Here is a 25569-nt window from a genome sequence, read left to right on the forward strand (position 1 = left end):
TGAAAACATGTATCAAGTGTTATAATTATGGAATTTCTTGAAAATAAAATTATTTAAAAGAAAAGGTAGTAAAAGTGCTTGTATTCAGTACCCAAGAGAACCTCATACATCTAGCAGCTGCAGACACCATCTACTGTGATGGAACATTCTATGTTTGTCCAACACTGTTCTACCAGCTAAACCGACCACTGCGTCGAGTGTTCCCGAAAAGTGACAACAAAGCAACATGCCTTACAGTGTGACTCGTGTAGGTTATATGGCAACACAGAGTTTGTAATACTGGTAAGTGCTTCTATTGTATTCTTGTTCATGATGATATTGATAAACATTTTAAAAATTTCTTTTTTGGAAAAGTATTGTGATTAAAAAGGTGTCAACAATACACGTGGCAGTATGATGTCATATTTCCAGTACAATCAAATAAGTTATGATAAATTATTTTGAAAGGGACATAAAAATAATATAACAGAAAAGACAAATAAGTGGTAGATTCTCATTATTAAATGAATTTATTCTTACTTTTTTTTATATATATATATATCTTGTTAAATAATTTATATGATTTCTCGCTTCTTAAATTTTCAAAATAAATTATTTAATTATTGTAAATCATAATTAATTTAAAATTAAGTACCGATAATTAATTTCAGTAAAGAAAATAACATCTAACATCATACTTATATTCTTCTAGTAGTCCGAGCTTGTTATAGTCCGATTTTGTAAGGCCGATTATGGTATAGGCCGCGTTTGTTATAGTCCGAGTTTGTTATGGGCCGAGATATCAGGGAGTCATTTTTATTCAAATAGAAGAAACCTAGTTCACAAAAGTTTTATTCTTTTTAGAAGATATTCTTGTAAAATGCTTATAAAACAAAAGATACCAGTGACCTTTCGTGTGTCTTATGGTATGAACAACTTCAAAATAGATATGCTAAAAAATGTAAACGGCGAAAGCTTACACTTTGATCTATCTCAGAAACTGACCATACATGTATAACGTTAAATCATTCAGTTTTAACAGACATTTTTTTCACCAATATATATTCTTATAATTCATTAAATTTATAGATATACTGACTTTTCATGTGTCTTCTTTGCGGATTGGTATATGTCGGTGAAACGAAAAGTAGGCTTAATAAAACGTATGTGTGGTCATAGATAAGAAATCAACAACAATGCAAGCGATATTGCTTACCAGCATTTTATTCATCCTGATCATTCAATCGTTTCTATGCAACTTCGCATCATTGAAAATAATTTCAATGGGACTAACAACCCTCATCTTGCAACACATCTCCGTAGACAACAGGAAGACTATTGAATTCAAGAATTGGGAACTTCGACACCATATGGTTGCAATGACAAAATTGATGGTAAAAGTATTTTATCTAGTCCTTCCTGTAGCTCGGTGAATGCTATGCACATTTTCAACTCTACTCTTCGACGTAAATGCAGTCATGGTAATCGTCATTATACACCACTTACTTTCCATGATGTTTCTATTATATAATGATCTGCTGCCATTTATACAACAGCAGTTAGCGCACGAACCTTTATTTTCATTACCCCTTTCAATACTTCATTCTCGGTACAACTTATGTTTGGTAAAAACTGTTACCCCCCCCCCTTTTAAACCAATAAAACTGCAGCTCTCATCTCGGATATTGCCAGGCACTGACTTTTCAAACCAGTTAGCATTAAGTGCCAATATGCCTAAGAATCAGGCAGTGGTGAAAACATGACAAACAAAAACCCACTCAGCTTTACATTAATTTAAGTTCAGAATGTATAATGATGCATGAATATAACATTCGTTTCCTTCCCCTGTTCTGGTAATTCAAGATATAATTTGGTTGAAATGCACTACAAATTAATAATTAAGGGGAGATAACTCCGTAATTTGCTATCATTCTAACCAAAATTTATCTAGATATTTCTCGAATTACCAGACATGCAGAAACAAAAGACCTACCATTTCTAACTCAGGGTGAGGGTACCTTCAAAATAGGGTGGTTAGGTCGGTGGGTTTTTTTCATCCATGTTTTGAATATTTTCAAAATTGCCTGATTCTTACAAAGACTGGCACTTTAAAATATTGGAAAGGATGAAATGAAGAGAAGATCCTTTCTAAAATTCGTCTGCCAACAAAGGGTTTGATGTTATCAACTTTGGCAATATCCTTCATCATAAATCAGTTCACACGAAAATAACTCCCTATGTTAAAGATCAGTCTGTACTTATCATTTCTTATACCTATACCAAACCAATTGCATCTAAAATTTTCAATTACAAACACGTGTTGCAGGATCTCAATATTGACGACTTCAAGTCTAGAAACTGCCATTATCAAGAAGCTTCATTTCTTGACTGACAACATATTAGTTACATTTGGAAGACGTGTTTTTCAACAAACAATCGGTATTCCCATGGAAACAAACTGTACTCCTTTTCCTGTCGACTTGTTCCTATATTCATATGAAGCTGACATTATACAGGAGTTTCTTAGAAAGAAAGAAAAGAAGAGAGCATTATCCTCTAACTTCACCTTCCACTATATCGATGCTGTTCTCTCACTAAATAATTCGAAGTTTGTTGACTATGTTGAACGCATCTATCCCATCGAACGTGAGATAAAGGATACATTAAGAAATTGAAAATGAGGATCGGTTGAAAACAAAACTTTACGACAAAAAGCGTTGATTTTAGCTTCTTAATTGTGAACTTTCAATTTCTATGTAGCAGCATTCCAGCAGCGCCTGCATACGGTGTACATATATCTTCTAGTTGAGACGATATTCCAGGGCTTGTATTTCATTGTTAGAGGATTTCTACTCACACAGAAGGTATTAAACCAAGAATTTTAAGAGGTGAAGTTGAAATCATCACTTCGTAAATTTTTCGGATGCTATCAAGAGTTGGTTGACCGTTATGGAACTAAGTAACATTCTGTGTTCATAGATGCCGACAGATATGTTCCAATTGTTGTAACCACAATCCCGTCCTTTTTCCCCGAATGTGGCCTACCGAACCAGATTTATCACGTGGTTTGTACTTACGTGAACAACACGACGGGTGACTCATGTGGAGCATGATCTGCTTACCCTACCAGAACACCGAAGATCACCCCTAGTTTTGTTTAAAGTAATCCGTGTTACTCTTGCTTTAATCAAACTGTTGTTTTTTGTGTTTTTGAATTTTTCAATGTTTGTGCTGTTTTTACCAGCATAACAGTTTCGTCTATCCTCTGTCATGAAAACATGTTTTAATTTCAAAATTTGTCATTCGGTCAAGTTTCAAGATTAGAAAATTTTACACGACCGATGGACTAGAATTTGGTGATGTCTTAGGGTAAGTTAAGAGTCAATCACCATTTCGCCATTGCGTGATGTCTAATCACTTGATATAACTTAACGTATTTTATAGGATTTACATGACATGACGGGTGTCACATGTGGAGCAGGATCTGCTTACCCTTCTGAAGCACCTGATATCATCCCCGTTTGTTTGGTGGGGTTCGAGTTGCTCAGTCTTTAATTTTCTATGTTGTGTTTTGTGTACTGTTCTTTGTCATTTGAATTTTCCTTTTTTTGTCATGGCGTTGTCAGTTTATTTTTTTACTTATGAGTTGAATTTCACTTTGGTATCTTTCGCCACTCTTTAACTTGAATTAAAAGAATCACGTACAGTCCCATATGTTTAATTTGAAGTTCTATCAATAATATGGCTTATTTCTAAACAGATGACTAAGGAATAAATGTTTGAAGACAGCCCAAAATATATATAAATCTGCAAATTTGCGGAAGCCGGGATTCGAAATCATGCTACTGGGATATCGAGACATCACCGCCTGCACTGTGTCCAGCGCCTTTGACTAGCCATGTATTACCTTCACTGGTGATCCAATGCATAGATCTGTCGTAGAGTTGTCACTTGTTTAGACGTATACTTATATATATATAAGAAGGACATAATCGATTAAAACCAAAATACCTTTTCGGAAGTCAATTAGCTATAGGTATTTTCTTTCTGATACATGTAAATAAACTCATCATAGATACCAGGATTAAATTTTGTATTAACGCCAGACGCGCGTTTCGTCTACAAAAGACTCATCAGTGACGCTCGAATCCAAAAATGTTAGTAACTTAGTTCATTTTCAAGTTGATTAATTGATGTCGACATCCTCAGCTGCAAACTTTTACAAAAACACGTGTTATTGTGTATCAAAATGCCTTTAAACAGCAACATGCAGTGCTGTATATATCGTTTTGATTTTATCATTTTTTTTAAATTGTTGAAAAATGTTTTTATTATATGTATTGACCATTTGCAAATATTATTTATGCTTTGCATGATGTTCTGTTTTATGTGTTTTATGTATTGTGCTTGACTTATATGTATGTCGGATAAAAGCTCTACAGAGCTTATGTTGTATTGTTATATGTATAACCGACTTTAAATAAATCTTTTATGCTTTATGCTTATTATTTGATATTCAATATTCAACTTCCAGCAGAATTCTTCTGTTTAATCGACACACTATTTAACAATTAGAGAGATAATCAGAGCAGAAGAGAATTATGACACGATTCAATATATTAAGATTGTGTCATTCAATCTATCGACACAATTCTTTTTTATTCAAAGAAAAACAAGTTTTTTGGTGAAATAAAATAGAAGATCGTTACAGGTGAAAATACCCAAAGTTGGGTTGAATTTAATGTAACTTACGTCATACACGAATACCTTTTACGTTTTATACATGTAATGTTCATGATTATAAAAGGAACGGTAAATTTCAATGGAGGTCAAGTATATTGTAATGATCTTTTGTGTATTTCATGGTTTAAAAACCTTCATAATAGATATGTTAAAAGGTAAATTGCAACCAATCTATTAGCTATCTATTTTTATATGATTCTAACAAATTGCTTTTGGATTCTTGTTAATCGTAATAAGTGAACTTTTTCATCATGAGATTTTGTGGACTAGCAGTTATTTTTTTAACATTTTTCAGTAATATACAATATAGCATCACTGCCTCACATTCGTTCGTAACCTCACTGTACGACCGACTGACTACGTACAATTACAGTTATATCAGACCAGAATCAGATCTTAATACAGCAACTACAGTTGGGTTCAAGTTCTTTCTTGTGAATCTTCAAGATCTGGACGACAACAACAGCAAATTTTCTGTAACCGGGTTTTTTGAAATAAGTTGGAAGGACAATAACTTAACATGGGATCCATCATCTTATGACAACACAGATTCAATCCGTATTCCTTCGGGATACATGTGGAAACCTCATCTGCTTGTTGGAAACCCTTATAAAGATGCTATTGTTATTTCCTTAGAGCAATCCACAATCCGTGTTTACGCTGACGGTTCAGCGTACTGGTATCCTGCTGATAGTTACCAGATGTCTTGTGATGCTGATGTGTCTTATTTTCCGTTTGATTCTCAGACATGTGAGATCTGGCTTCTACCATGGCAGCACGATGCAAGTGAAATAAATGTTACATTGACACAAACCACAGTGAATTTGTCTTCCTACAACCAAAATCCAACGTGGGATTACGTTTCGTCAAATGTGTATACACAAAGTAGTACAAACGGTGTCCATTTTTCAATGAAATTCAAAAGAAGACCTACATTTTTTATGATTAATATTATATTTCCGATTATACTTCTTGGAGTGTTGAATGTGTTTGTGTTCGTGTTACCAGCTGATTCTGGAGAACGTGTCGGATTCAGTATAACACTATTGCTTTCAATTGCCGTTTTTATGACAATCATAGCAGATTCGCTGCCTAACACGTCTTCTCCAAGACTATCGTCAGTGGTCATTAAACTAAGTGTTGACCTAATTATCAGTGCGTTAATGATGGTATGCACTATCTTGGGACTTATTCTTCATCATCGAACTGACAATGTCCCTGCAACAGGATTCTGGAAGTGTTTCATGAGGTTTCGGAAATGTTTCCTGAATTGTAGAAAGTCTAAAACGAATGCAGTACATGCCGAAAAAAACAAGATCCCCATTGGTATAGTACTTTCAGATCTTGCAAATAAAACTGACGAGAATGCATATGGTAAAGATAAAAAACAAGATGGCGTCACATGGAAAGACATCAGAGGGTTCTTAGATAAAAGTTTTATTGTCTTCTTCAGCAGTATTTTGATTATAGCGAATCTTGGATTCTTTATGGATATCGTTGCTGGTATAAATTAGCTAATACGAAATATTCATATAAACATTGAAGACCCATTGGTGGCCTTCGGCTGTTGTCTGCTCTATGGTCGGGTTGTTGTCTCTTTGACACATTCCCCATTTCCATTCTCATTTTTATGAAAAAATTTAAGTTAATAAAACATGATGTTTTTTACATTTGTATCCTATATATTATGAATATTATGAATTGTTTTACCTTTGTTATTTCGGGGCCTTTTATAGCTTGCTATGCGATGATCTGCAGTCGCTACCTCGTGTGTACGTCATTTGGTCTATGATGGAGAGGTGTATTATTGGTAATTATACCACATCTTCATATTTCATGTTTTTTTTTATCGAGGTGTTATTTTCAAATTGATCAATTCTCATGAGACAATTTCAAAAGAGAAATTATTTAGAATTCTTGAAATGTTAACTATACGTCTTATCTATTTAAAGGTGTTCTTCATGCATATGTTATGTGAACAATAAATAATATATACAAAGATAAAACAGAAATCTTTAAAAATAACGACCGCGTATGGAAAGTAAAGATGGTTTGAAAAAAAACGATAATAGTAAAAAAACATTCCGCACAGAACAACATACTTTTTTTACCTTTATTTCTTAATATAAAAGTATACCAGTAAAACGCAATCAGAATCAAGTGCCTGTGCCTTGAACAATAAACAAAACCCTCAACGTTTAGTCTGCGACAAGAGGCCCTGATATGGCAAAATGTGAAAAAAACATACGGCCTGATTTATGACAAAACAATAAACGAAAAACAAATATGACAGACAGCAAACAACGACAAGGACTGTAGTACAGGCTCCTGACTTGAGAAGGCACATAAAGAATGTAGCGGGGTTAAACATGTTTGTGAGCGTTCAACCCTCCCCTAACCTGGAACAGTGGTGCTACAACACTGCATAAGAATGAATTGAAAAAAAAAAAACAATTGGAAATGGATTGACCTGTCAGAACGACACATATAAAACACACAAAACCAATTCTTAATGTGCATGTCTTAGTACCGATCCGAAAGCTTATTTAAAGCCAACTATAACTAATGAATAAATTGTGTTCTCATAGACTAAACCAGTTTAGCGTGCAAACAAACCTCCCATTTTCCCTATGTACCATTAATTCGTTATCAGCATATATAATTTCAAAAAAAGTTACAAACTTGTCAAACTGGTTTTCAATGGTTTTTCAGTTTTCCTTTTGTTATATGTCTTATTGTTTGATTGGTTAGAAATAATTCATTGATTGATGTTTAACGCCACCTTCAGCACTATTTTGTTTTTTCGTGGCGGTCAGTTTTTATTGGTGGAGGAATTCGAGAGAACCACCGACCTTTGGTAGGAAAACTGAGAATCCTTGTCAATTAATATTGGAGCCGAACGCGCCTGCCAAGTCCGGGATTCGTACTGACAACCTCAGTGTTGAAAGGCTAGTGATACAATAGTTCCACAACTTAGACCAATTGACCACCGAGGCCCCGGCTAGCAATACCTGTTGTTATTTTTTCAAAAGGCAGTAACATTTATTTCATGGTCTACTAAACAAACAGCAAACTTATTCTTTGTTCTTTGTACACACTCAAGTAAAGGGGCGGTTAAAAAAAATACCTCCCGCTTATCCTGACCAATGCGAAAACTTATAAGAGAATACCAAGGAGTAATCAAAACAACCAAACGACAGAATTGGTTCAGAATACAATTTTTTTATTAATGTATAAGATCCGGCAAATACTGATTCGGCACTGTTAGAAGCAATGGCTTTTTCAAGTAGGTACCGTAAATAATAATAAAGAACACCTTGTTTAAAGTAACATGCAATATGATATTTGCAGAATATAAGTAACAAGACCTGGTGATTATAAAATCGTTTTGTCGATTGCTGTTTGTCTTTTCGTCTTTTCTGTTGTCCTGTTTCTGTTTTTGATTATTACATAGTTTTTATTACCACTTGGCATCCTCATCGCATCAGACACGATAAGCAGGAGATGAGGTTTTACAGTTCCTATACTTGAGTGTATGCAAAGCACAGCAGCAATCAACAAAACCATTTTAGTCTTTAACGATATTATTTATGTTACTTTATACAAGGTCTTCTCTGTGTTATTTTTATTTACGGTATCCACTTACAAAAAGCCATTGCTTATAACAGTTGTATCAATATTTGCCCGATATAATACATCATTAAAAAATCTATACTGAATCAATTATCAAGCTCAACTTAAATATAAAACATTGCACTGAAACGTTTAAAAAACTCAATGATTTCTGTGATAATTTGGGGTAAACCCCAAGATATACTCGCCTAAGTTTTTGTAATTTATTGTATTTTTCTACCAGCTGAAGTTAATGCTTCGATCGCCTTTGTCATGATTTATAACAACATGAACATTTTCTACTGATGAATTAAGAAATTATTTAGAAATATACTGGTAGGTTTTAACTCCTCGCAACAAAAGTGGCCTCAGATGGATTTTTTTGGGAAGGGGACAATTATTTAAAGTTCTTTTTTCATTAAGCTCTGCAAGTATTTTTTCGTTCTTTGTCTTTATCATTTTTGTGTTTTGGGCGGTCCTCCAATGACGATTAATTAGAAAAGTACAGAGGTACTAAATTTATCGTGTTACTTTAATTCCCTTAAGTTTTTGACACATTTTGTGTCCTTCGGGTGTGTTTTAATGGTCATCCGATCACGTTTAAAAGCTTGAGTGATAAGGATAAACCGATTTCAATATAATGTGATAATAGTGTAAGTCTTGATACTAGTTTTTAGCTCTGTACATATACGCATAGACAATTAACAATACAGAGTGTAATGAAAACTCTAACAAGCCTGTTTATAAAAATATCAAACATTTAATAAATGCCAATTTTTATTTTTGTTTGGATTTTAAATTTTGATATTTGAGTGCATTTAATCGACAAAAAAATTATACAAGATTGTCTTTGAGAGTAGTCAATATTATTACGGTTCAAAACAGTTGAATACGAAATAGAATACGTATACGTATGTAACGTATCACAAAGAACTCTAATCACGTGGTATATTTAAAATTTTTACTTTAAAAAAATTAAATGTTCAGTGTAAATAACTATTTTCATATCTATATTCCACGATTAAAAATGAAGTGCTACACGCTGTTTTTTTCACTGGTACTTGTTGGAAGGATAAATCCTGGATATACGGCGTCATTTACAGCCGTGGCTTCACTTTACGACGATCTTATTAGCAGAAGTTACAGATATATCCGTCCAGAAACAGACCTAAATACGGCAACATCTGTTGGATTCAAATTCTTTCTCACAAACCTACAAGATTTAGATGAAAATACAGGACTATTTTCTGTCGCCGGATTTTTTGAAGTCAAATGGAGAGATAATAATCTTATTTGGGACCCGAATTCGTATGAGAGCCAGTCATATATGCGTATTCCTACAAAACACATATGGATCCCACATCTTATTTTAGGAAATCCTTACACAGAAGGAGTTGTTATTTCCTTGGAAGATTCAACGGTAGCTCTTTATGAAAATGGCGATGCTAAATGGAGCCCAGCAGACAGTTTTCAGATGGCATGTGACGCGGACGTCTCTTATTATCCTTTTGATTCGCAGACATGTCAAATGATGGTCGTTCCGTGGCAATACGACGCAAATGAAATCGTCATACTTATACAATCTTACACAGTTGACACAACATACTACAGTGAAAACCCACAATGGGATTATGTTTCCTCTACATTATATAATGGAAGCAGTGTCAATGCATTGTATATTTCGATGACTTTCAAAAGAAAACCAACTTTTTTCATGATAAATGTAATATTTCCAATCATTCTACTTGGAGTGTTGAACATTTTCGTGTTTGCTCTACCGGCCGATTCTGGAGAACGTGTTGGTTTTAGTATAACCCTTTTATTGTCTATCGCCGTTTTTATGACGATCGTTGCTGATTCATTACCATCGACATCATCACCACGATTATCGTCAGTTGGAATAAAACTCGTCGTCGATTTGACCATAAGTTCTCTGATTGTGGTTTGCACCATTTTAGGTCTCGTCATTCACCACAGAGATGACTCGCAGCCAGTCACACAGAGTTGGCGACGCCTTATTAAGGTATCAAAGACATGTAGGCCATGTAAAAAACGTCAAAACAATGGAATTCAAGTCGGAGATGCAGAAACACACAGTGTGAAGGACACAGAAAAACTCGGTATTCCTAATGATGATAAGGATGACGCTTCTTGGAAAGACGTCAGTAGATTTTTGGATAAATGTTTTATTGTAATATTCAGTGTAGTTTTATTCCTTGCCAACCTCAGTTTCTTTATGGACATCGTTGCTGGAGTAAACTGATCATTTCTACAGTACAATTGCGATCAGAAACTAATATGAATTATACACTGAAGCGAACGTTATAAATAAATGCTGAAATGACAAAAAAAAAGATGTTTTAAAAGGAGAAGGAAATGGATAGTTTGGTCTCATTCAAGCCTCAATATTTGTCAGAGATTTGCTATTGTGTAACACCAATAAAAAATCGATCAATGGAAAAAGAAAATATATAATTTAATTCTTATGTAACTTTGATTTAATTCAAACTAATTTTCAATATCAATACGAACAATACCATAGAAAGGTAAATAGAAATGCAGTCACAAAGTTAATGCTGAAATGTGAATTATTTATTGATGTATAAATATAGAGATAATGATCATACTGACAACCGCAAATTGTGCATGTTGTGATAAAAGTCTCTCAGCGTTAATTAATTTCTTTTTTGTGTTTTTTTTATATGGGGAATGCAAACATATCAAACATTTTAAACGCAATAAACCAATACTTTGGGAAAATGAACACATTGTGACTTTTTAAAGGTTACATTATTCTTTTATCATAAAGTTTTATATGTATGCTTAATGAAGACGTAAATAATGATGCCTCGTGTAGAAAGAGTGTCACGCTCTCTGCACGTGAAGAACCCTTGAAACAACTTTTAGAGGGCCCGTAGGTGGCCTGTTGCAAGGCTAAACTGACTATATCCATTATACCCTCATTTTCCACATCTTCGCTAGCCAAGGGTTACGATCCACTTCCCTCCTCTCCACCCTTGGCGGATTCAGATAGAATTTCGGAGACACAAGGTAATGATTTTCATTGGTTGCAGTCGAAACTCGCTGCATCCAATCAAAAAGCGCCTATAACATGATCACGTGTAAAAGTAGAAAGTGTATGTAAACAATTGCCACGTGCTTATTGTGCAACAAGTCTTTACATCCCTAAACATACGACTATATTTAGTGACAATTTGAATGTTTTTAATCAACTGATAGAAGTTCCTGTGTATGTTTCTTGCACAAATGCATGAATGTCTACGTATATTTTCGTTTCCTGCTTTACCAAGTGTGTAGAATCTAGACGCTACCGTGTTTTTACCTCCAAATTGAAGAGTGCAAGTGCTACCATTGGTCAAGAATAATGTATTCGGAATGGGTGTGACTTGAATCTACCGATAGATGGCGCAACATTGTTATCACAAATGTTGGCTTAATCTGCCAAGGGTGGAGAGGAGGGAAGTAGATCGTTACCCTTGGCTAGCGAAGATGCATTTTCCAGTGCCAGTCCAAATATCCCCGACCTTCATCCCGGACGGCGTCGATTACAGCACCTACCTATTGTATTTATTGTTAATTTGTTCTCGTCCTAAACATGCATGGAATATTTGCCACTAGACGTTAAGCAACCAACAATCAATTAATCAATATATATTTATATATGCTTTATTCACACAAGGATGTTGATTTAACTATCGTGAAATGTGAACTAATGAAATACCACTAGAATTCATTTTATCCTTATATTGGCTTTCATCTTGAAAAACTTATATAATAAGAGAGAATTAAAGTAGGTAGAAAGAAACTGTACACAGCAGAACTGATCAGCAAATTGAGATTCATAAATAAGTCATATGGTCGAAATCGTGATTCGAGTCCTTATATGAGTTATTGCCCTTAAATGATGATTTTTTTTTACCCAATGAGGGTTTTTACCCGATTTATTGAAACCTTTAATAGATGGTTGACATATTGAACAGAAAGACAGGATCTACTAAAAAGACAGTATATAACTGAAATCGTCAAACAACTTTCAATACTGATAAATTAAATTTTTTATCTCTTTTTTGCCTTCAATGATATCTGTAAAAATATGATGAAAAGAAAAAAAAAATGTCTACCAAAAATAACCTGGAAGACAAGATTTTGGCCCATGCTGCATTGCATCAATTTTATGCAACGATGCAAGGTGATACAGACTCCTGGGACCAACTTGTATTTCTTCTTTAGTTAGATACACACACTGAGACAAAAAGAACCCTCCTCTTCTACATAACTTTCAATCGATAATAAGATTGTTTGAGAAATCGAGTCAAATGGGAATAACGCATCTTTTCTAAAAATATCGCATCTATGTCAATTAATGATTGAACATGTTTGATATGAAACGATTAGTACGAGTTCTTGTTCAAGCGTGAGGGTCTGGATGGATGTCCTTCATCTTGTTTATTCTTGAAATTCTTTATATTTCAGCACTCCATTATTCTCTATTCTTTAACTTTTTGCGTGAACACCCTGAGTTTGGTAGCATCTGTGGGCCAAGATTCTCGGAACGTCTCGAAAATTTTCGATCATTTATACAGGAAGTTATCTATGTCTTTGATACGGTCCCTCTATGGATATGCGATTTCGCGGGCATCTCCTCTAGTAATGATAACGCAAAGTATATAATTCATGTTTTGAGCCGGTCCCTGTACGCGTTGTGTGTGTAGTATGTAACTAATACAACATGCTATTGTGCATTGTGCATTGGGACAATAAGCCTTGGAGTAGTATATAATTTGTTAGGTTCTCATTTCTCAATGTTTACCACGTGATATTTAGTATTTCAATCATAAACATATCGCTGGCCTGTAACAAAACGCTATTTCTGATATCAATATTTTTCTGAGGTCGGAAACACAGTGATCAGAAAGCAAAAAGATAAACTAAGTAAACAAAAAGTTATTTCTGTCAAAAATATTCAATTTCATTAATAGATACTAATGGACCAAGAGAATATTCATTAAAATTATTAAGTCTAAACTGAGATTATCATTATTTAAGAATTGAATGCTTCTTTTCGTAAATTTATTGGGGGGTAAAAGCGTTGACCTAAGTACATTTTGTATGAAGCGCGGAAGCGCTTCATTCTAAAAATGTGCCCACGGTCAACGCTTTTACAACCCTATAAAGTTACTAAAAGAAGCATTCAATACTTATAATTACATTTGTTTGCTAGGATCATGAAAACACGATTTCTATCAAGTTTTTCTTTTATTTACCTTTGCACTTCATTGCGGAAGCTCGTGTCATCATGAATGTTACATTTCATTTGGAAATGAAGGTTAATTTCAGAATGACTCGAGATTTTTGTTAGCCAATCAAAAAAAAGTATTATAATAAAACATACATGTAAAATTTGAGGTGTTTTATGAGACCAAAATAATTGTAAGTGTATAAGAGTTCCAAAATGAAACGTATGTGTTACTCTCAAGGACAAAATACGAAAATTTCTCACTAAGTTGCATGCCACAGAGTTACAATTCACATGGAAATTGGACTTTCAATTTCTCTATACCAAATCTACCACAAGTACAGGCAGTTTCAATAATGAGTATAAGAATAATTGAAGGAAAACTAAATATGAAGACATGAAAGATAAAATAAATGCATCCATTTTATGAAACAAACTGAAAATATGGGAATAGTCTGCAGAAAGACATGTCAACTTACCAGGACACATCATTCTGATTCCGAGCCTAACAGTCTTAGTTCTTATTCCTGAATGCCGCGTGCTAAGCATTGAAGCAGCTAGTACTTATCTTAAAGTCTCTATAGTTTGTCCCGACCGGGAATCGAACTCATAACTTCCTGCACTCGACGATGTAAAAATGCTGACGTGTGATTATATGATAATTGTACACAGTATATATATATGCATAGAACATTTTTTTACCTATAAACCTACTTGGAAGGTCTCTATAGACCTACTTGAAAGGTCTCCATAGACCTACTTGGAAAGTCTGCTTCGAATGAATCCGTGTTATACGCCATTTTGTAGATAATTTTATGTTACTTTTTGAAGCTTAACGACATTTGGATATCACAAGTTTCAGTTGGATAGACAACAGCGGAATCGAAATATAACAGTAGTTCGCGACTGAGTGTCATTTCTCAAAAATGCTAGTTGTATACCTTGTTATGATGATGTATAAAGGTGATAGTATAATGGCAATTTACGAAATCAGATATACAGGTATTTCTATCTTTTAGTAATTGAAAACGTCTTCATTTTGGTCAGTCATAACATTTATTGTAATTTTATATGATAATTCAAGTGTATACGTCGACATTAGTTATGTATAGAAAGATTTAATTTTTTGGGGTCAGGTTTCTTATTATATTGTTACATTAAAAGGACTGTCTGATGGCCGTTGTCAAAATATTTCTCTGTATATTAGCAACATCTCACGATTTCTTGCCTTTTGTGGTTAAAACATCGAAAAGCAATTAAATCCGCACGTTGTGAACTTCAGTAATGAACAAACAAAATATCTTCATATTCTGTTCAAAATATGCTTTAGTTTGCAACAAATTTAAAATAGAATACAACAAATTTATTTGGAAAGTAAAATTAATGGGAACAAACTTGTAAAAATGAACAATATGGGTATAACTTTTGAAAATTAATTTCACAGTTTTCTATTCTTTTGATTTACTCCACTTGTAATACGTGTCTCGAAAATAATCCCAAAATACCAAGCACAAAACAGTATGTGGCCATATTCGTATCAATGCTGGTTCCCAGCCTTTGTAAAGTCCAGCTATTCCTTCACTTCTGTAGGTTTTTCTAAAACAGTCAGAAATGCCTTTATAATACATTCCTTTTCCAGATTCAGTTGTTCTTTGGTTGTACAGTCTAATGCAAACAACATCAAATGGAGTCATGAAAAATGCCAAACTTATTCCGCCAACCATACTTGCTAATATTGAAATCATTATACTGTCCTGAGCAAATATCTGAAAAGAGAAGAGTTCGATAAATTGGTGTTTGACGTCACTTTCAATACTATAGTTTTTTTTGGTGGCGTTCAGATTCTTTTGGTGGAGGAAGCCGGAGTGCCCATTGAGAGTCACCGATCTTCGGTAGAAAAACTTAAAATCCTAGTCAATTAAGATTAGAGTCGAGCGCACCTGTCATGTGCGGGATTCGAACTCACAACCTCAGTTTTGACAGACTACAGACTAGTGATAAAGCGAATTCTAGATTCGAATTGTAGCAAATTGTTAATTTAAGGTGACTTTAACCTCTTGGATGGAGGTTTTATTTGGCAGAAAATTAAAACAAATATATATCATTTTTTACATGAACTTAGTGCCTAAGTAACTAGCTTTCTTGTAATGTCTTCATAATATTCATCCTTATCTTTTCATAGACCACTAAACTGACACACCTGAGCTTTCAGAAGTATTAAAAATAATTATATTTTTTGAATTTTATTATTTTATGCCCATGTAATTTTAAGAATATAGCTCTAATAATTCAAAACTAATAAGCTTATACAGTCGCATATATACACATACTCTGCATAAGATTTGTTTCATGGAAAATGTCCAAGCCAATTATTTATAAATAAATATTCCACTAATATTTCTTGCCTCTTTAGAAATCAAATATTTCTTTGTTGAAGTGAAAGCTCCGAGTTGTGCCGCTGAGCCGATAAATCCTCTCAATGTTCCAGCACTTGCTCCTCTCCAGAGCCCCTTTACGCCATCTTGTCCAACAATTTCTTTGACTGCCTGATACATTGTTTTATGAGTATGCTGATACCCTACTGCAATCTTTGAATCTGTTTTACATTGGATATGAGTTTTGATCTGTGAATGGAGAAACCATTGAGGTAAAAATAATACTACGACACATAGGCGATAAATGCGAGAAAATATACCTTTTAACCCAGATTCCACGGTTCAACATACACAAAATCGCGCGAACGGGCCAAGTTTTTTATGAAAATGTATTGTTTAGCTTGTTTTCAATAACAGCGACTGACGCTCTCGATATTTTCGACTGCCATACCAGAAAAAAGATGACTTGTATAACAAAGTGAAACAGCAGTGAATTAAAAAAAATGTTCACATCCATAGAAAGCTAACACAAATGAATCCATCACTATGTTTCCCCAAATTTCAACGTCCGTTGCCTCTTCAAATAGACTCAAAAAAAATTATTCAAGGATTAAGTTAAAAAAAATCTTAATCTGTATCAACACAAACCCGTATCCGTTTGCTTTAATAATTATTTAATCAAAATTCAACATGTGGAAGCATGATTCTGATGACTTTTTATATGAGTTCCCAATGATGCTCAGGCACATTAAACTACAAGCAAATGCTTTATTTTTACTTAGTATTAAAGGGCTTCACAAATGTTGCATCGTATTAAGAGATTTATAGAGACCTCAAAAGCGAGAATCATTAATTATGTTGTATGAATTGCCGAAAGATCGAGACGGCCAAAGAAAGGACACTTCTTTTGCCCCTAGAAAGTCTGTAAGCTGTACTCGAATTATATAAATTACATCAGATAAGAACTGCAAAATGTGGAAAGATTGTATACAAAGATGTCAGTTTGACATGCGTTTAGAGTTGTCCCGAATCTGGACATGATATGAAAGTAACGAAATATGAAGATAACAAACAGTAGGTATAAGAAAAAAGCAAGGTGATAATAAAACTTTCAGGAGAGATAAATTCGAATAAGAGTTTCCAAAGAAACTAAACCAGAAAGAGAAAACAGAAATCGATTAAAGATTCTGAAAACTGAGGTAGACGTCCCTACAGGTTCAGAATAATAAGAAACATCTCTTAAATGTTTAGAATAATCTAGAAATTTGTGCAACTTTTCCTGATTTACACCAAACGTCCATCAATTGACAGAACAAAAGGCAATGTCATGCATTAAACTCATTATCCATGGGGTTCTCTTCAGATATTTCTTAATGATATTCCAAGGAATGAAATGTTGCATCTTGTGAGGATGGGAGCGGATGATAATTTTCTGCCTTCTGTTGGCGTTACATATACAAACGCATCAAAGATTCTAGGCTAATAATTTGGTTTGTACTTACAGAAGTGCCACATGTGGAGCAGGATCTGTTTACTCTTCCGGAGCACCTGAGATCAGCTCAGTGTCTGGTGGGGTCCGTGTTGCTCAGTCTTTAGTTTTCTATGTTGGGTTTTGTGTACTTTTTCCTTTTTAGTCATGGTGTTGTCAGTTTATTTTTTACTTTTGAGTTTGAATGTCCCTTTGGTATCTTTCGCCAGGAGCGCGTTTCGTCAACATAAGACTCATCAGTGACGCTCGAATCGAACCAGCTGGAAAGCCAAATCAAGTACGAAGTTGATGAACTTTGAAACTGAATTTTCCGAAACTTTGTGTCAAATGCGGCTAATGCAATCTATGCCTGGTGGTTTGTAAACTTTCTTGTTTGGAAGAATTTTACGTTTTATCAACTGTAAATTTACTGAAAACGAACATTTCAATGATATTTCCTGTCAACACAAAAGCTACTTGACTGGTGATACCCACTTGGACGAAACGTCCACCAGCAGCTGACATCGACCTGGTGGTTGTAAAAACTGATCCAAGATACCAGGGTTATGATTTGTTATGACACAGGCGCACATTTTGTCTACATAAAACTCATCAGTGGCACTCGAATCAAAACAGTAGGAAGGTCAAGTCAAATACGAGGTTACAGAGCTTTAAAACCAAAAAAGTGTGCCAAAAATGAATAAGACAATCTATTTGTTGAAAAACCTAACTGTTTCGAATTACTTATTATTTTATGAACAGTGATATGATAACGCCAGTGACTCTTGTAGGCAGCAAGGATATGTGTATGTCTCTTTTTCAAATAGGTGGTTCTTCGTGTTAATGTTAAGTTGTTGTCTCGTGTTCTAGAGATGTTAAAATTTTAATAAAATTTGCTCTCTCTTCATTTTGATTAATCATCTGCTGTGGAATTGGACATATATTGAGAATTATCCTTATGCTAGTAAAAATCCTTGCTCAACCAATGACATCGATATTGAATTGTTTCATATTTCGGGGCCCTTTATAGCCGACTATACGGTATGGGTTTTTCTCATTGTTGAAGGCCGTACAGTTGTCTATAATTGCTTACATCCATTTTATTTGAACTTTGGTGGATAGTTGTCTCATTGGCAATCATACCTCATCTCCTTATTTTTATATTAAAAAACAACTGAATATTTAAGAGAAAAAATTATGTCGAAATACAACAACTGTCAAAGCATATCTCACGTTGTGGATCCTTTAATATACGAAGCGTAGAAATCAATTACTAGTATAAACAAAATAGAAAAGAAATAATTATACAAAACTTTCACTGACCATTCATAAAAGTTTGTAACATCCATAATCATCTAAACCGTGCAGCGTTTATAAAATGCAATACGTATATGATATTTTAATGAACCAAACATTTACCTACCATAAAAAACGGACTACCGACAGCATTACTAACTGCCCCTGAGAGTCCCGCTGCCAGCAGAGTTCTAAGAAATCCACAGAAGGAGCAGTCAACACCGTCTGTAAGCCCCATATCAACCATAATTTGAAAAGAACCAAGTCTGGTTCCATTCATCGATATCTGGTACCCTAATGCTGGGGCAAGACCACTCTGTACCCCTCGTATTCCATCATATTTAGCCACTGTATATAATGCATGGAAAGTATTTCGATAGAAGACTGTATAATGACCTCTTGCTTTAAGTTCGCCTTGTAACTGCATTCGTGTTTTCACTACTTCTAAAGGATTGGTGAAGCATGCTGCACAAACTGCTGCCATTGCACCTAGACTAAATTCAGTTCCGTGGTTCATTTTTCATATCCATGCAGTTATCGAATTATGTTGGTAACTGCTAGCTACTTATACAAGTGAATAAATAAAAGTTTGATAATATTAGTGACGGTTGAATGATAAACCTTCATATAGTTGCAAATACTACACAGACATTAAGGACATCTTATGTAATAAAATTTTGAGTCCTCTTTTGTACTAGACAAACTCGGTTTTCCAGACTTTATACATGCTAGTTTAAAAAGTAATAGTCCATAGAATAAATTGGCCTTCTGACTTGAGCGGACAGTCTTTGAACTCATGGAATGCTAGTACTTACCGAAAAACAACAAATACCAAGTTCAAAACCTTTGGTCGAGACCGGATTTTTTCCAATGTACCTTTTAGTACTCACTAAAAGATTGAATGAGTATTGAAAAACCCATGGTAAAAAAACCCCGACAAAACGACAAAGAACAGTTCACAAAGTACCGTACAAGCCCCAAAAGATTGAACGACATGAACCCATCCAAAAGTCGAGAATGAACGCAGGTGGTTCGGAAGGGTTTCTTGTTTCATTAGGGCCACACATTGTGCAACTCATTGCAAGTCAATTCTGTGATGTCAGAATCAAAGAAAGAGCACAGGTTTATTGCTACAACAGGCTGAATATATCCAAGGTCATTTGTGACGCAGGTAATTCCATAACGGATAACATAATCATGCTAGCGTCCATAAAACTGTCGAAGGGATGACTTCAACTTTTATATTTGGAACACTCGATTCAATAGTTTCTCGATAAGCAGCAATCACTATCAAGAAAATCATGATAGGAGACGCAAGCCACGGAACATCTTATCAAATTGGAGATAGTTACTCCATATATTCAGGTACTGCTGAAATGTTGATACACAAAACTTCAAAGTTGAGAATAGGAAAACTAAAATCATATCTGTGTTGTTGTACAATTTAGTTCTCTACCAAGATATGAAGCAGACTTAACAGTATTTTTTTTTATTATCAACTTCAATGGGATAAATGCGATCAAGATGCTTGTCTCCAAACTCTAAATTAATAAGAGAACGTCTATATAGTGGTACGTGAAATTAAAGGTTAATGCTAGCTTCTTTTCATCTTTCAAGAAAAGCTCCTTTCGTGGAGATGGGTTCCGCATGTATTCAGCATGTGTCAGCTAGTTTTTTACAATAATAAGGAAAGAATGTCAACATTGAAAAGTGAAACAAGGGAGCCACCAGGAAAAACTGTCATAGTTCTGTTACATGAACTTCCGCCAAAATGCATGTGGTTTGTTGAGCAGGGTGTTATTGTGCATAATACCACCCACCTTGCGAGACAGTCATTTAAGTTCCAAGTAACTGAAACTATCTTCGAGTCAGTGTCCCGAGTCAAATGTGCTTGTGTATTAATACACCCTGCACAGTATAACGGATGTAGTTTGGTATTAATTCATTCCACACAGTCGAGCTTTCGTCACTTAGTAAGAGTAACCGCAAGAACTCTTTTGTTTTTAGCTAGGCCTGTCACACTATGACAAATATGACACAAACTTATATTTGTGTACCTTTCATCAAAACAAAGTATGTATCTTTGAACATTGTAAAAACTAGGATTCCATTTTTTGTTGTTTTAGTCCCCTACCGACGAAGTCGAAGTGGACTTTAGGTTTGCACTCTGTCTGTCTGTCTGTCTGTCTGTCTGTCTGTCTGTCTGTCCATCCGTCAGTCCGGCAAATCAGTTTTCCACACTTTTTTTCTTCATACCTGAAGATATTGATTTCATATTTCATGTATTGTTTTATCATGACAAGTTACAGATCAGTCTCGAATTTTGTTCCGGTCTGATGATTTTGTGCAGAGTTATGGTCCTTTGACTTAGAAAAATCACTAAAAAAATACGTTTTCCGCACTTTTTTCGTTATGCTTGAAGATACTGATTTGAAAATTGGTATATAGTTTTATCATGACAAGTTACAGATCAAGTTCGAATTTTGTTCTGGTTTGATGATTTTGTGCATGCAGAGTAATGGTCCTTGGACTTAAAAAAATTCACTCAAATAATCAGTTTTCAACACTTTTTTTCGTCATGCTTGAAGATATTGACTTGATATTTGTTATATAGTTTACACCATGACAAGTTAATCAATTTGAATTTTGTTCCAATGCAATGAATGTTTAACCGGTAGGGGACTATGTATTGCCATGCAATACTCACAGAATGCTTGTTATTTAAAAAACGCCATGATATTTCTTCTTTTCTTTTAATAAATTTCAATTTAACTTCTGCTAAATATAGAAAACAATTGTCTTTTGGCTGTCAGTCTCGTCGAATACGAATAAGGCACTTTGTGTCGACAAACATAGAAAATTTTCTGGGATGTGAGCATGTATGATATCGATCATCATGTACTGTAAATTTAGATTTATGCGTTGTTTTTATAATTGTGAACATTGGAACGGGATAGGTTTCGAAGAAAATTCAAACTCATATTTTTAATAATAAGAGCATTTTATTTTGTATAAAACAATTAACTGAAATCGGTTTAATTAAACTCGCATGTTTGTCCATTATTCAAAAATCGCAATAATAAATGCACTAAATTGTTTTTGAATTTACAGTATTTGTTAAATAATGTAAAGAAACGTACCTTATAAAACAACTAACCATTTACTTTCTGCTTATATTACCAACGTTAAGATTTACAAACATTTTTTGTTGTTGTATACTATTTTGTTTTATCATTCAGTATAGGTAGATACAGGTACAACATTACTGTGTATTCAAGAAATGTTGACAAATAGAAAAATATGTTACTAAAAGACTCGGTGAACGGTTCCGTGACTGTGCAAAATGTTTAAGTTGACAATTAAAAAAATGAATGAAGAAATGCAGAAATATAATGGATCATGAATATAAAACGGACATGTTCTAAAATTGACATATTTTACCGGTATATTTTTTCTGTTTGTCAGTTTCGCCATGATCCAATTCTTGACCTGTTAGTATCTCCCAGTCGTTATCAATACGTACATGTATATATATATATATAAGCATGTTTACGTTTATATAAATTAAACTGACCAGCTGTGGTATTTCGAGCAAATACGTATACATTGTCAATGTAAAATTTAAACGGAGGGGAGTTTTCCAAAATTACGTTTTCCTGTATTATTTCGGATGCATAAAGGACGCGGATTCGAAAAAATTTTAATGTGTCTTTCAACAGCTAAACAAGTAAATACTTATCTTGTAACATATTCTATTATAAAGCAGTTGTTAGTACCACTCTCATGGTATATCATGTTTCGCTACTTGGTTTCATCTCTATGGTCTGTAATATTCATGATCGATCTCCTGATCATTGGGGCATTGTTAACGAGAGCAACTATTCTAACTTGTATGGAACTTTTGAGTTGTATTCCTCTGCCAGTATGTCACAATTGTAAAAATCACAAACAAGGCGGACGAATTATCATTTGCAAGAATGTTTTTAAGCCGCCTTAGAAGAAATTATAATTCAGAGGATGGTTGACAAATTTGCCGATACTGTATCACATGTCTTTATGCAAAGTCTGAAATAAAGAAAATAAAGTTGACCACGGTGGCCTGAATGACGTTTAATCAACTTCATCAGAAAGTCCTTTACAGCTCAGAACACTATCAAGCCTGCTAGTAACTTCATAATACATTTTCATTGCCATGAGTTAAAATCAAATTTTCAAAATATGAATCAAGTTTATTACAAGTCAATGAAGTGTGCTTAGTAATACATTGATACAATTTGAGCTGTAGTGATGCCATAAACATATTTAATATGTAGCTTATCCGGATCCTTACATTGTTGTCAATATTGTTATCAAATCATAAATTTATTTGTTCAAAAGTATTGGTATTCAATTTTTCACAAGGAATCTGTGTCCATATTGATAAAAGTGAACAGCCAGTTCTTCTTCTTCTTTCAAATACTGCCCACATTCAACATGATGAATATTCTGGCAAGATGCGCATGATTAAAAACAGGATAAAAACAAATTGTTCTGTTGATTTAGTTTGTGGTTTTGGTCACTTGAGACTTGAATATATCAAGAGACTTTGCTGTGGCGGTATCTGGTGGCAGTTTGTTCCAATCCTTGAAGATGTTTATGAAGAAGGACCATTTCCTACAGTCTTTGGTGGCTGGCTGTAATAGGTAAGTATGTTGTCCTGTCCGGTTTGAGCTTCTTGTTGGTTTTTGTAGATATTTATTCTTGTCTATGGCTACAAGGTCGCTTCTTCTTTTTATAAGTTACACAAGAAAAGATTTTGCTGGTATTCTAACTACATGTACTATGTTTCTCTACACAATAAAATAAGGACAAAAATCATTCAAATAAAAAAGGGCTGATTAGCTCATCATCAGTATACCATAAGTAAAAAGAAGAGATAAAAAAAAACAGCGCACGCGAAAAAAGTAACCCATAAAAATCTAATCGCGCACTGAAACCCTCTTTTTAAAAGTTGGCAGGTTTGATGATATCATTGGTTTTGATCACGTTTGGTTGCTGTCTCATTGACGTATACTCCAAACCTCATTTCATTCAAAATATGCTAAACACTGACTTCAAGTGTATGTCAATGCACCATTTAATTTTCCCATAAAAAGGCTAAAACTGTTATATTATCATTTGTTGAGATCGAGGCAACGAATACATGTAGCGTATATTCACAAAGAGAAGCATTCATTTCCTGTACTTTATGACTTTAAGATAATGTAACAATGCATTCTACAGAGGCAAACAGGTTGATATGAGATGTTTTAATCAGTTGTGACAAATGAACCCTTTATGGAACATAGCTTTTTCAAGACTTCCTATGAATGAATACACCTGAAATTGATAATAACGCTTTTTTATAAGCGTTGTCTCAAAATTTGACGACAAGTTCTTTGACGGTTGTTAGCCGGTAACTAGTCATTGAAGCAGAAATATTTATAGTTGAACATTTACTTGTTGTGCTGGGATATAAGATGTAATTTAAATATTTCTTGTGTAATTCAAGAGGCTGATACATAGTTTTCAGTACCAGCTGTCAGTTAGTAGTTTCTGAAATTTGTTTTTCCGTGGTCTTTTTTCTGTAGAAGTTGTAGAGAATTTGTAATCTCAGTTTTTGGTATCTCGTACAGTATTTACAATACAATCGTTATCTGCTTTTTTAGCAGGTTTAAACACAAAACTATTTTTGATAGTGTTTCTTTTGTTTTTTGTGTGTATAAGGATACTTTCGTTGAGTGTTAAATACTATAATCTACCAGATTCATGCATTTCTGAGCTAAAAAATCCAACTGGGTACAATGAACGAAAATGAGGTTATATATAAAAAAAATATGCATTCCAAATTATTACACTGGGGTTTTCGATATCACAAACTTGTCAAAACGTTTACTAAATTTTATCATCGGTACAAGGACATCATTCGTAAATATAAATCAACGTGCAGACATCTTATACGTTCAGGTATTTCACATCCAATCTTTTATGGTAATATTCTATACAAAGCACAAAAATGTCGTCATTCACCTCGAAAGCTAACCAAAGCTTTAAACAGACTTATTCAGAAGGGATATAGTTACGATACGGTTGTCAGGTCATCAAAGGTGGCATTATTTGGAATTGATATTGATTCACTTATAGGGTCTTTGCATCGGAAATAAACACCCTTTATTCCAAAACCAGTTGTTGGCATGATACGGGTTATGCCGGTTCTTCTCGTATGTTCTATGATGGTATGATACTAAACCCCTAACGATTTTTATATGATGAAAACATAATCTTTCAATAAGTTTAATTGAGGTCTGGAGCTGGCATGTCAATAACTACTAGTAGTCCTTTGTTAATTTATGTATCATTGTCATTTTGCTTAGTTTCTTCTGTTACCTATATTCTAACATCGGGTTACTGAGCGTATTGCTGTGTCCCCGTTTCCATTCTCAATTTTATTCCGTTTATTTCTAAGATATTTTTTTTTAATAAAAAATCTGTCACTTGGACGAAAGGATAAGAATGTAAGATTTTGTTGTAATTCGTAGATATATTTATATACAGTGCGATCTTCGATTACGGATTCTTCTCTTTTGAAGACCATGTCCATAACTTCAAAAAAATGAAGTTTTAGATATATTTCACTATCCCATAATGTTATCATTTATGTCAAAGTGATCATAGTTTGAGTTTGGGTGTTTTCTTTCATACTCATTCACCTAATTTCCTCGACTTTGCAAACTTTATTTTGTTTGTCAATTTGTCTTATAATCTCAGTGTTTCGTGCAGTGTTCCGTTGCTTGGTATTTTTTTACGCGTAGCATGAACCA

General features: G+C 34.1%; 3 protein-coding genes across 3 annotated transcripts; 2 read left to right on the forward strand and 1 right to left on the reverse strand.

Annotated features, from left to right (window-relative positions):
- Nucleotides 1-4806: 4806 nt before the first annotated feature.
- On the forward strand, nucleotides 4807-6390 carry LOC127720155 (neuronal acetylcholine receptor subunit alpha-6-like). The gene has a single exon (XM_052226625.1). The coding sequence runs from the start codon at nucleotides 4974-4976 to the stop codon at nucleotides 6234-6236; it is 1263 nt and encodes a 420-aa protein (XP_052082585.1). The 5' UTR covers nucleotides 4807-4973; the 3' UTR covers nucleotides 6237-6390.
- Nucleotides 6391-9208: 2818 nt separating this feature from the next.
- On the forward strand, nucleotides 9209-11098 carry LOC127720153 (neuronal acetylcholine receptor subunit alpha-5-like). Its single transcript, XM_052226623.1, has one exon. It carries the CDS (start codon nucleotides 9314-9316, stop codon nucleotides 10595-10597), a length of 1284 nt encoding a protein of 427 aa, XP_052082583.1. The 5' UTR covers nucleotides 9209-9313; the 3' UTR covers nucleotides 10598-11098.
- Nucleotides 11099-14939: 3841 nt separating this feature from the next.
- Nucleotides 14940-22254, reverse strand: LOC127720158 (solute carrier family 25 member 35-like). Its single transcript, XM_052226630.1, has 4 exons — nucleotides 22172-22254; nucleotides 18858-19291; nucleotides 15997-16215; nucleotides 14940-15357 (listed from the first exon to the last, which is right to left on the reverse strand). The coding sequence occupies exons 2-4, from the start codon at nucleotides 19245-19247 to the stop codon at nucleotides 15040-15042; spliced, it is 927 nt and encodes a 308-aa protein (XP_052082590.1). The 5' UTR covers nucleotides 19248-19291; nucleotides 22172-22254; the 3' UTR covers nucleotides 14940-15039.
- Between the last annotated feature and the right edge of the window lie 3315 nt (nucleotides 22255-25569).

The sequence above is a fragment of the Mytilus californianus genome, unplaced genomic scaffold, assembly GCF_021869535.1.
Source record: "Mytilus californianus isolate M0D057914Y unplaced genomic scaffold, xbMytCali1.0.p SCAF_11, whole genome shotgun sequence".
Lineage (NCBI taxonomy): Eukaryota > Metazoa > Mollusca > Bivalvia > Mytilida > Mytilidae > Mytilus > Mytilus californianus.

Bases quoted from the DNA above. Each gene is read 5' to 3' on its own strand.
- LOC127720155 (XM_052226625.1), top strand. From the start codon at position 4,974: ATGAGATTTTGTGGACTAGCAGTTATTTTTTTAACATTTTTCAGTAAT.
- LOC127720153 (XM_052226623.1), top strand. From the start codon at position 9,314: ATGTTCAGTGTAAATAACTATTTTCATATCTATATTCCACGATTAAAA.
- LOC127720158 (XM_052226630.1), bottom strand. From the start codon at position 19,247: ATGAACCACGGAACTGAATTTAGTCTAGGTGCAATGGCAGCAGTTTGT. The intron at 16,216-18,857 runs GTAGGTAAATGT...CTCCATTCACAG, and splicing joins TCGGTAGTCCGTTTTTTATG to ATCAAAACTCATATCCAATG. The intron at 15,358-15,996 runs GCAAGAAATATT...TTCTCTTTTCAG, and splicing joins AATATTTGATTTCTAAAGAG to ATATTTGCTCAGGACAGTAT.